Here is an 11,246-nt window from a genome sequence, read left to right on the forward strand (position 1 = left end):
AGGCCGGGCAGCAAAGGCGGGCGATGGGAGGGGAAAGGAGCCGGGAGCCGCGGCCCGCTTGCCCCGCAGTCTGAAGTGGCTCAGCTCTTTCCATGAGGGCGATGGTGGCCCTTAAAAGGGCCTTTGTGGTGGCATGGGGAGGCCTGGCGGCCGGCCGCGGCGCGGGCCCTCTTAGTACTCCTGGGAGGCCTGGGTGGCCTTCTTGCCGCCCGAGGGCGCCTTCGGCCCCACGGTGGCGCTGGTCTTCTTGGGCAACAGCACGGCCTGGATGTTGGGCAGGACGCCTCCCTGGGCGATCGTCACGCCGCCCAGCAGCTTGTTGAGCTCCTCGTCGTTGCGGATGGCCAGCTGCAGGTGGCGGGGGATGATTCGCGTCTTCTTGTTGTCGCGGGCCGCATTGCCCGCCAGCTCCAGGATCTCAGCGGTGAGGTACTCCAGCACTGCCGCCAGGTACACCGGCGCGCCGGCGCCAACGCGCTCGGCGTAGTGGCCCTTCCGCAGCAGCCGGTGTACACGGCCCACTGGGAACTGGAGGCCGGCGCGCGACGAGCGCGACTTGGCCTTGGCGCGGGCCTTGCCGCCAGTCTTGCCGCGGCCCGACATGCTAGCGAGGTAGACCGGTGAAGTACAACGGTTCAGAGACAGACAGGCAAACAGAAGCCCGCCGCAGTGTAACTGCTGTCGCGCGCGCGCCGAGAGGCCGCCTTTATAAGCCCCCAGGACACACCTCTACGCCCTCCTGATTGGCTCTTTTCTCCAATACCCGCCTCCGGTTGGTTGCGGTTAACCCTTGGGTGTCGCGCCTCGGCTGAGGGAGCGCGCCCGCTGATTGGTCGAATTTGAAAACCTTTTGCCCGGGGAGAAAAGGCGAGGAGGAGGGGTAGCACGCAGACGGCCAAACACCCGCTGATGTAGCCAATCCTTGTAAAGCGCGCGAGATTTAAACACTACAGTCGGAAAGCAGAACCGGAAGACAAAAGGGGTGGAGTCTGAGGCCACCTAGAGAGCGTCTGGGAAATCTGTGCTGGCGTAGGATTTTTAAAGGAAAGGGGTCAATACTATAGCTACCCTTTCCAGGTCCGGTCACTCCACACTCCCTTCTCCTACCTGACAAAGGGAGAATGGAAAAGGGAAGAAATTAGACCCCTTAAAGTTTTCTTTCTTTTCTTTCTTGTTTTTAATAGACCGGGTCTTGCTTGCTGTCACCCAGGCTGGAGTGCAGTGGTGTGATCTCAGCTCACTGCAGCCTCAAACTCCTGGGCTCAAGGGATCCTTCCTGCTCAACCTCCCGAGTAGATGGTACTACAAATGCTCCACCACAGTGGGCTAATTATTTTATTTTTGTAGAGACGGAGTCTCGTTTTGTTGCCCAGGCTGTCTTGAATTCCTGGGCTCAGGCAATCCTCCTGCCTTGGCCTCCTAAAGTGCTGGGATTACAGGCATGAGCCACTGTACCCAGTGTCTCTGAAAGTTTGACCCCATGCCAGGAAACAGGATATCTTCAATTTTGTGGCCCTCCATGCCACCTGAAGTATCAGGATTTAAATGTTTATTCAATATGTTCTGTTTGGTCTCAGTTCTGTTCACTTCTTGTTAGACAGGGTCTGGTGGGGCAGAGAGATAGGCATCCTGTTGGAGGAAGTACCCCCACCTACCCTCCCAATCCACCCAAAAATGCCCATATAGGAAATATACCTACAGGAACAATAAGAAAAAGACAACACTTTATTGTCTCCATTGAGAGCATGTGGCCCCCTGCTTACTTCTTACTAATCAGAACACTTAATTTACAATCAAATAACAGGTCACTGTGGAGCCTGTGTCCCTAGCCCTGGCCCAAGTTCTATCCCAAAAACCAGTAGTTCCTTGAGAGTCAGGACTCTGAAATGTGACTGTGGATAACTGCAAAAAAAACCTGCTGTATCCCACCCTGTGAGGCTGCAAAGACAGGATGGAGAGGGAGAGTAGCAAGTTGCAGAAAGTCATAAGTAAAATCCAATCAGTAGACAGTAGGGGGCAAGAAACGCCCAGGATGCCAATGATCACAGGGAAAAGAAAATGCTGAGAACAAAATCTGGAGGAGTATGAAGAGTGAGAGAGGCCTGGGCAAGGAGGCAGTCTGGGATCAGAGAGAGGTCAGCTTGAGTCAGGAATCCTAGAGACTGTGAGGTAAAGGACAATGATCAAGGGACTCAGACATCATAGAAGAGTCGAACGAGCTGATATCGAATGGAGAAGGTGAAGGCACTGCCCAGGATCTGCAAGGAGAAATGGACTGGAGTAAGAATCACGGAAAAAGGGAAACAAGGAGGTATAAACCCAGTCCCCATCCTCACCTGCAGCAGCAGCAGGAGCAATGTGAGGTTTCTCTCATGTATGGGCCCGAAGATTTTAAGTAGCAAGTTGATGAGGGTCATGTTGTTACATTCAGTGAATTCACCATCCCCAGTCTCACTTTGGTGTATTGTCACCAGCCGGAGGCTCTCTGCCACCTGGAGGGACCAGAGGTGAAGAGAACCTCAGCTAATACCTATGCTTTAGGAATGTGGATCTATTTAATGCTTCCAAGTTCCCCTTGGATCTGATGTAGGCCTAGGTTCCCCATTCCTCAAGGTCAGGATGGTAGCCTAGGGCCTTACCTCCTTGTTACCCTGTTACCTTTAAAATAAAGGTGCCCAAGAAAGAGAGGCTCTTGGTCTTGAACTTGGAATAGCTCATCTCCAGTTTGCCTGTCTTGATATTGAGTCTGCGGGGGGAAGACAGCTTCATGTGACTGGGCCACTATTTGAACCCTCCTCCCTGTGGCTAATCAATAGGAAGAGCACTGAATGTGGAGTCAACCTGAGATCTATTTCTGGCTCTGCTGCTTGCTGTTATCAGAACCACTGTGAGTATCAGATGATGCAAATAAATGTGCTTTGGAAGTTATAAAGGGTTACTCACATGGAAATAGCCCTTCTTTGGGCCCACTCCCTTTGCACAGCAAACGTATAGGCTGGCATTAGACATCCCAAGTGAAAAGGCTATGATGTCCATTTCAAGCCCCAAAGCAGCTACCTGGGTATGCGGTGGCGAGGGCAGGGGATGATATGCAGGAGCTGAGGCAGTGAGTAGAGGAAGTTGAACACCTGGGGCATGAAGAATAGTAGCATGGTCTTGCTGAAGTGTCCCAAGATGCCCACCACGGCAAAGGTCATGCCAGCAAAGTAACAGAAGGTATCTCCCACAAACACCCGTGATGGGTACCTGTGTGGGGGAGAGGATCCGAGCCAGTGGCAACAGGCATTACCCATCCTTTCTCTCACATCACACCCTATGGGCACTGGACTAGCCCTGACCCTAGTTCTGACTTAGAGGAGACTCCAGTTGTGCAGCAACTCTGCAGGATCCAAGGCCCTGAATTCATCTATTCCTGGGGACTCCATGCACTCATCTGCAACTACTGCTGGGTAGAGAGAAATTTCAGAATACGACCAACTGAAGACACAAAAAACTCCATAGAGGTATGCACAGGTTTAACCTCTCCACCACAAGATGGGTTATGATAAGGGCCATCTTTGCCATGTGTTCGGGTAGTTTTCCCCTTTTCCCCTTATCCATAGGCCTACTTACCAGTTGTGGTACAGCAATCCCAAAGTGGTGAAAAAAAAGGGTATCATGAAGTAGAGGGAAAAGACATGATCATCCCGACAATCACCTTTGGAAGCAAGGAAGAAAGAAGGGAAAATTAATACTCACTTCTTCTGCATACCTTGGTCCTATTTTTGTCTAAGTTCTGTTTACAGCTGTATCATCCACCTCACCCAAGTCACTTTCAAGAACTCAATACCCCTTTTATGTCACCCAAGGCAATTCCCAATATTCCACCTCTTTCATGCAGCCTTCCAAACTAGTTACTGTCTTAAATTTGGTTTAGCCCATTCTGATGTCAGTTTGGACACCAACTTTACTTCTTAGCTTTGTGACCTTGATCTTGATCATGACACATTAAGCTTCTCTAAGTCTGTTTACTCATCTGTAAAACAGGGCTGATTATAACATGTGCCACATAAAACCATTACAAGATTTAAATACGATCATGTTTAAAAAGTACTTAGCTTTAATAAACACTTGTTGATGTCCATCAGCCAAAGACCACTAGAAACACATCTATAGGTCGAAGCTAGGTTTAATGACTTGTTGTAAAAAGGGAGACTTCAGAAACCACACACCATTGGGAACCACGGAATGTCTCAGTAAGAGAGTGTTAGGAGGGGCTTGTAGTTTTGGGTATTTTGGGAGAGGGTAAAAGAAAGTAGAGTTTTGCTCTGGACTGGGTGCTGTTAGAAAGCAGGGCAACAGAGCCAGACTCCATCTCAAAAAAAAAAAAGAAAGCAGGTGTAATTCATGGCTGGGTGCAGTGGCTCACACCTGTAATCCCAGCACTTTGGGAGGCCGAGGCGGGATCACCTGAGGTCTGGAGTTTGAGACCAGCTTGACCAACATGGAGAAACCCTGTCTCTACTAAAAATACAAAACTAGCTGGGCATGGTGGCACATGCCAGTAATCCCAGCTACTAGGGAGGCTGAGGCAGGAGAATCGCTTGAACCTGGGAGGCGGAGGTTGCAGTGAGCCGAGATCGCACCATTGCACTACAGCCTGGGCAAGAGTGAAACTCTGTCCCCCCAAAAAAAAAAGAAAAGAAAAGAAAACAACAATAATTCTATGATCAAGCATTTTAATGTTTATCTAAGAAGTGGTAGGAACTGGCTGGCCGCAGTGGCTCAAGAGGGTAATCCCAGCACTTTGGGAGGCCAAGGCTGACAGATCACTTCAGCCCAGGAGTTCAAGACCAGCCTAGGCAACGTGGTGAAACCCTGTCTCTACAAAAAATACAAAAATTTGCCAGGTGTGGTGGCGCACGCCTGTAGCCCCAGCTACCTGGGAGGCTGGGGCAGGAGGATCGTTTGAGTCAGAGGATGCAGTGAGCTAAGATCATGCCACTGCTTTCCAGCCTGGGTGACAGAGGGAGACCCTGTCTCAAAAAAAAAAAAAAAAAGGTGGTAGGAACTGAGTTGTTATTGGAAAGCAGCAGCAGTCGCTCATGGCTCATGTTAACGGAGAGAGAGGATCTTGGCCATTTTGTGGGTTGCTCAGTGTTTTTGTGGTTTTATCTGTGCTCAAACAGGATTATAGAGGGAGGGGTCTAGTTTTGGTCTTCCTCCATCATGGTCACAGAATGACCCTGTGTAACGTTGAGGTTCTGTGAAACTGTTTATATTCAATGGGAGAAGATCATGGCCTAGCTATTAGTGCCAATCCAGCTATAAATGACAGGGCTGCTATTTTTCTTTCTCACTTTCAATAAATCTGCACTGTTTGCAAAGTAAGTAGCCTCCCTTATCTTCTATAATTACTATGCATATTGCTTTTTTCCCCTGAATTTCCCAAAGTCATATATCAGGCCACACCTTTAACATTCAGACTTCTCTCTCCCCACCCCCAATCCCACCTACCTTCCAACTCTACCAGGTTGAAGACAATGATGGAAGCAGAAATGACTAGTGACTGGCCAGCCTCTAGGCCATTAATTCCTGCTAGGATATTGATGGCATTGGTACAGAACACTGCCAGCAGCCCCATGTAGACATAGTACAGGATTCCTGAAGGGAGAGATGGTAGGAAAAGTAGTGCCACCTAGGGGAGGAGGATTTAGAAAAGTGGTGAGGACAGAGGATAGGATGAAGGGCTACCAGAAAGGATCTGGGAAGACACAGAGACAGAAAAGGAACACTTGGAGGAGAATGTGAAGCACCAGGAAAGGTGCCCTGAAGTAGGTGCCATAGGAGCAGCAGTGGCAGGACTACCTACCCAAGTCCAGATGTAGGCCAAGAATTGGGCGGAAGGGCTTCGGCACCACAATGGTCGTGTTGCCAAAGTTGGTGAAATAGACCATGAGGAGAGGTAGTGAGGCAGCTGTGGGTAGCAGCAGCTTATGGCGCCAGCGCAGATTCAGTACATCATCCGCAAAGCCCAGGAAGATCATGCAGCAGATGGCAAGGAGGGCACCTATCAGGGCCACAAACTGGGGGAGGCTTGGGCAGGTCCATGACTCAAGCCTGCTCCCATTTCACCTTTTAAGAATTCTTGTCTTTTCTTATTATTTCTTAGCCCCTCCCCACAAGCCCAAATAACACCAATTCTCTCAGGTACCTCCCAGGTCCCAGCCACAGGTAACCACCCCCGCAAACCCACTTACTTCATGGTGGGGGAATGCCTTACACTGCTCCTTCACAAAGCAGTTCAGGAAGGGGAAAGGGATGAAGCAGAAGAGGATGATAAGGAAAACAGCACCGCTGATCACTCCCTGGGATTCTGGGCTGTGGCCCAGCAGCAAGGGGGCGAGGGGGAAGAGGAAAGGGGGCGTGGTCACTCACTAGTGCAGGTGTTACAATAACCCAAAGTGGTCTTCTCATTCCTGGTTTTTTATTTTGGGAAGTGGTGAGGGGGGCGGAGGGAGGAAAGCACCACTGCTAGAGTCCCTGATATACCCAAGGTTCCCTACCCATCCTTTCCCCAATGCGAATAAGTTCTGCTCATCACCTCTCCGAGTTCCAGGATGCCTGGGTTAGTTCTGAGTCTTCACGTGTGGTCAAGCACCCCGGTCCCCGCCCCTGCCCTAGCCACTCCTTCCTTAGCCCTTGCCCCCTGCCCGGACCCGTGTGCCGCTGCTCACATCTGTTGTCGGCTGGTTTTGTTGAGGTCCTGACCACAGAGGCGCGCAGCAATGAAGTGGCCCCGGAAGGCTGGGATGAGGGTGACTGTGGCCACAAATCCCAGCAGCGAGACGATCAAATTGACCAGCAGCGGCATGGGCAATTCCGAGAAGGCCCACATGGTGACCGGTCAGGGGCCCGGCTCCGCCGCCTCTTCAGGTAACTGGCAAGCTGAGCAGCAGTCCTGAGGCCTCAGCAGTATGGAGTGGCCGCTCCCCACAGGCAGGCTCTTCCCACACCAATCTGAGTAAAACCCAACAACTCTGACTTGAGCCGCCCTCGGGACCTCGAAGAACCTCTCTAAGGCAACCTAGGTTCTGCCCCGCTGAACCAGCCTACCTACTGTTTCCGCCCGGATTTTGTTCGCTGAACAACTATCACTGCGGAAGGCGGCAGCCGCCATTTTTAATATGGGCACTAGAGGTAGGGGTGGGAGTGAAAAAGAAGTGTGATTCTAAATTTCATCCTATGTTCGAGAGTAGAATCACCGAGAGAGTATTGGAAACGCAATTAAAGAAAAGCAGCCAAGAACGGATACTTCCCTAACATTATTTTAAAGATGTACTACCCAGAGCGGAAATGCCAGTTGCCCGGTTCCAAGATGAATGCCTCCTTGTACCACGTGGCTGATACAGCTCCCATTCCGGTTGCACGTCAGTTTTAGCTCAGTCCGCTTCCGTAGGTCAAGTTTAAAGGGCCCGTACCTTGCCCTTAATCTGGGATGCCTCCGGCTTCAGGAAAATGGCTATTGAAAGGCAGGGGGTGGGGAGCAGGGACGATGGTGTAGAGCCGCGCCTGTTCCTTGCAGGAAACCTGTTGCCAACATAGTCAGAAGCCAAGGTAAACACAACTCAGTTCCCGGAAACGCAGCTACGATTTGGAAGGATGGTGTAAATTCTGAAGCGTAGATCCTTGAAAAGCCCCTCCCACTCTGTTTTTCTGGTTCTCGATCCTGGTATTTTTTTCTCAGCATCCCACCCACCTTCTGCCCCAGCTGTAGCAGTTAGTTGCGCGGCAACCCAGCGCAGCCCTTCACTCAGGGATTGGGAGTACCCTCAGGTCTTGGATTTAACTCGGGACTTCAGCTTGGCCCTGGATCCATTGTACTTAGCGCCCACAAGGAGGAGACGGAGATTTCCAGGCTGAGGCTCTGAAAAGAGCTAAGGAGGCAGAGGAATCAGACCCACAACTGACTTCTTGTGAGTCTGAGGAACTCCCAGTCAGGTTTCTTCCTGTAGGTCACTGTGCATTTTGCTTGGCCTCCTGCAGGTCGCTGTGCATTTTGCTTGGCCTGTTCCCCTGCAAACAACAATTAGCCAGCTGTTTTGTTTTTTTGTTTTTTTTTGAGATGGAGTTTTGCTCTTGTTGGCCAGGCTGGAGTGCAATGACGCGATCTCGGCTCACTGCAACCTCCCCCTCCCAGGGTCAAGCGATTCTCCTGCCTCAGCCTCCCGAGTAGCTGGGATTACAGGCAGTAGCTGGGATTACAGGCATGCGCCACCACGCCCGGCTAATTTTGTATTTTTAGTAGAGACGGGGGTTTCTCCATTTTGGTCAGGCTGGTCTCGAACTCTTGACCTCAGGCGATCTGCCCGCCTCGGCCTCCCAAAATGCTGGGATTACAGGCCTGAGCCACCACGCCCAGCCAGTTCACCAGCATCTTTTTTTTTTTTTTTTGGGGGGGGGGGACAGAGTCTCACTCTGTCGCCCAGGCTGGAGTGCAGTGGCCCGATCTCAGCTCACTGCAAGCTCCGCCTCCCGGGTTTACGCCGTTCTCCTGCCTCAGCCTCCTGAGTAGCTGGGACTACAGGCGCCCGCCACCTTGCCCAGCTAGCTTTTTTGTATTTTTTTAGTAGAGACGGGGTTTCACCGTGTTAACCAGGATGATCTCGATCTGCCGACCTCGTGATCCGCCTGTCTCGGCCTCCCAAAGTGCTGGAATTACAGGCTTGAGCCACCGTGCCCGGCCACCAGCATCTTTATTACCTTTCATTCCCCCACAGGCTCTTAGGCGGTAAATGATTTCCATTCGTCAGAGAGGAAGTCACCACCAGTGAGTTAGGGAAAGGACTCCAATAGCCTAGCACTTTGTCCACTCTTCCCTCTATGGCATGTTCCAGGAGTCAGGGTCATATTGACTCTTTTTAAGCTGAAGATAGTTCCTTTTTTACCTCAAAATCAAATGTAAGGCCGGGCCTGGTGGCTCACGTCTGTAATCCCAGCACTTTGGGAGGTGAAGGTGGGTGGCTCACTTGAGGTCAGGAGTTCAAGACCAGCCTGGCCAACATGGTGAAACCCCATCTCTGCTGAAAATACAAAAATTAGCCGGGCGTGGTGGCACATGCCCGTAATCCCAGCTACTCAGGAGGCTGAGGCAGAAGGATCGCTTGAACTCGGGATATGGAGGTTGCAGTGAGCCGAAATCATGCCACTGCACCCCAGCCTGGGCAACAGAGGGAAACTCTGTCTCAAAACAAGCAAACAAACAAACAAACTCAGATGTGAAATGGCTTTTCTACTTGAAAATGGCTCTAATTAACAACAAAAACCCAGATATGTATAAAATACATAAATTCTCATAATTGACTTGCTAGTATTCCACCAGATTTTCAGTACTTATCCCACTGCTATTATTTTTCTGTGTGTGTGTTGTGTGTATGCACGTGTGCCCCTCTTGAACTAGAAACTCCCAGGAGGCAAGTGTTTTCTCTTCCACAGGGTGTCCCCATGGGGCTAGGAACACAGACATCTGTGTACAAGGGCAGGCATCATCACACGTAATGAGGCTGAGTCTGAAAGAAGCACTGAGGTGCATATGGAGGGAGCAATCAGTTGTGACCACAGTAAGTGGTCTTGAGGAAGAGAAGTATCATTTCAGTAGATTATAAGAGTAGAAGGACCTCTCACAGGCGGCGACAGTGAGACGCCAGAAGCAGGTGGAAAGGATGAGCTTGTGGGATCCCAGAGGAGGCAGCATTCAGTTATCCTGTTGATGATGAGTATACTGAGACTCCCTGGAGGTCTGAGAGCCAGTCTGTATCTATTTCCTTTTTTATTAGGAGGCCAATCCTAATAAATCTTCCTTCCCAGGCTGGTATTGGGAAGCTTTGTCTCTTTCTTCTCCAGAGATCATTAGCCCTCCCTACCATCACCCTGCTGGGGAGGGCGGGAGGACATAATCAAAGACAAGAGATACTAAGGATTCATTACCCACATATACAAGTTACCATCAGAAAATGGTTACTAAGATGCTTGTCAGATAATCTGAGTATTTTTGTTCCCATGATGGTAAAGGCCCAGTTGATTATCAGACTAATCAGAAGGAGAAACAAACACATGATTTTTGGCTTCACTTGAAGTTGTGTGCCTTTCCTGGTAAAAGTTCAAAGCATTTTCCTGAATGCTGAAGCAGGCCCTAGAATTCAGAGACCAGCTGACTTGTCAGTGGCCCTGGACTGAGCAGACCGTGTTTGAGATGCACATCTCTTCTAAGTAGCCCTGAGTGGCTCCCAATGAGCAAGGTCAATCCACTAAATCTGATTGCTAGACAAAGCCTGTCCCAAAAATGTTTCATAGTGCCACAAAGACAATGAGACCCCTCTGTATAGTCTGGGGCTGTGACACTTGCAGGACTCTATCTGTGGCTCTGTCCAGACAGCTGAATCACTCTTTTTCCTTTTCCTCCCACCTCTCCTCTCTTAGTCTAGAAAAAAAGTTGTTAATTAAAAGCAAGCCCCAGGATTTCCCATTCCACTGGTATGGCATGAATGATATTTCAAAAGACAGAAATGGCATAGAAATTCTCTTCTGTTAGGCCCCCCTTTTTTTTTTTTTTGAGATGGAGTAGCCCAAGCTGGAGTGCAGTGGCGCCATCTCAGCTCACTGCAACCTCCGCCTCCCAGGTTCACACCATTCTCCTGCCTCAGCCTCCCTAGTAGCTGGGACTGCAGGCACCCGCCAACACGCCTGGCTAATTTTTGTATTTTTAGTAGAGACGGGGTTTCACCATGTTAGCCAGGATGGTCTCAATCTCCTGACCTCGTCATTCGCCCGCCTCAGCCTCCCAAAGTGCTGGGATTACAGGCGTGAGCCCCATGCCCGCCTAGACTTCTTAAAATTACAAAGTTTGTTAATCCCTACTATGTGCACAGGAAGCTCTTCAGTACGGTGGAGGATGCAAACTGATATAATTGTAGTTGCTTGTCCCCAAGGAGTCTACCTCAGCATATTTAGAGCATCTTGGTTGAATTTGAGGGAAGAGAGATGACTAAGACTTGGTTCCCACCCCTAGGCAGCTTCCTGATGAATGGAAAAAGCAGACATATAAACAATCAGCTAGACTCTAAAGCAGAATGAAGTAAGTGCTAGATGTCCAAGTAATGAATGAAAGAGGGAGGGCTAGGCTGGGTGCAGTGGCGGGAGGATCACCTGAGGTCAGGAGTTTGAGATCAGCCTGGCCGACATGGTGAAACCCTGTCTTGGCCGGGCGC

At 50.3% G+C, this 11,246-nt stretch overlaps 3 protein-coding genes across 4 annotated transcripts in view; 1 reads left to right on the plus strand and 2 right to left on the minus strand.

The window, feature by feature from the left end:
* Window positions 1–42: 42 nt before the first annotated feature.
* LOC105501116 (histone H2AX) lies at window positions 43–676 on the minus strand. Its single transcript, XM_011926934.1, has one exon. It carries the CDS (start codon window positions 601–603, stop codon window positions 172–174), a length of 432 nt encoding a protein of 143 aa, XP_011782324.1. The 5' UTR covers window positions 604–676; the 3' UTR covers window positions 43–171.
* Window positions 677–1,702: 1,026 nt separating this feature from the next.
* On the minus strand, window positions 1,703–7,629 carry DPAGT1 (dolichyl-phosphate (UDP-N-acetylglucosamine) N-acetylglucosaminephosphotransferase 1 (GlcNAc-1-P transferase)). 2 transcript variants are annotated; one of them, XM_011926935.1, is made up of 9 exons: window positions 6,717–7,629; window positions 6,240–6,360; window positions 5,852–6,065; window positions 5,497–5,643; window positions 3,613–3,697; window positions 3,058–3,246; window positions 2,659–2,746; window positions 2,337–2,492; window positions 1,703–2,258 (listed from the first exon to the last, which is right to left on the minus strand). In XM_011926935.1, exons 1-9 carry the CDS (start codon window positions 6,875–6,877, stop codon window positions 2,193–2,195), a joined length of 1,227 nt encoding a protein of 408 aa, XP_011782325.1. In that variant the 5' UTR covers window positions 6,878–7,629; the 3' UTR covers window positions 1,703–2,192. The 2 variants fall into 2 exon arrangements, with proteins under 2 accessions (XP_011782325.1, XP_011782326.1); XM_011926936.1 differs by lacking the exon at window positions 6,240–6,360 and having other exon boundaries at window positions 1,703–2,492; window positions 6,717–7,106.
* The window catches only part of C2CD2L (C2CD2-like), a 15,493-nt gene continuing 11,562 nt past the window's right edge, over window positions 7,316–11,246 (plus strand). The window contains exon 1 of the mRNA XM_011927044.1: window positions 7,316–7,402. Within this exon, the coding sequence (XP_011782434.1) occupies window positions 7,316–7,402 (87 nt within the window). The remainder of the gene's footprint in view (window positions 7,403–11,246) is intronic.

The sequence above is a fragment of the Colobus angolensis genome, unplaced genomic scaffold, assembly GCF_000951035.1.
Source record: "Colobus angolensis palliatus isolate OR3802 unplaced genomic scaffold, Cang.pa_1.0 Scaffold7, whole genome shotgun sequence".
Classification (NCBI taxonomy): domain Eukaryota; kingdom Metazoa; phylum Chordata; class Mammalia; order Primates; family Cercopithecidae; genus Colobus; species Colobus angolensis.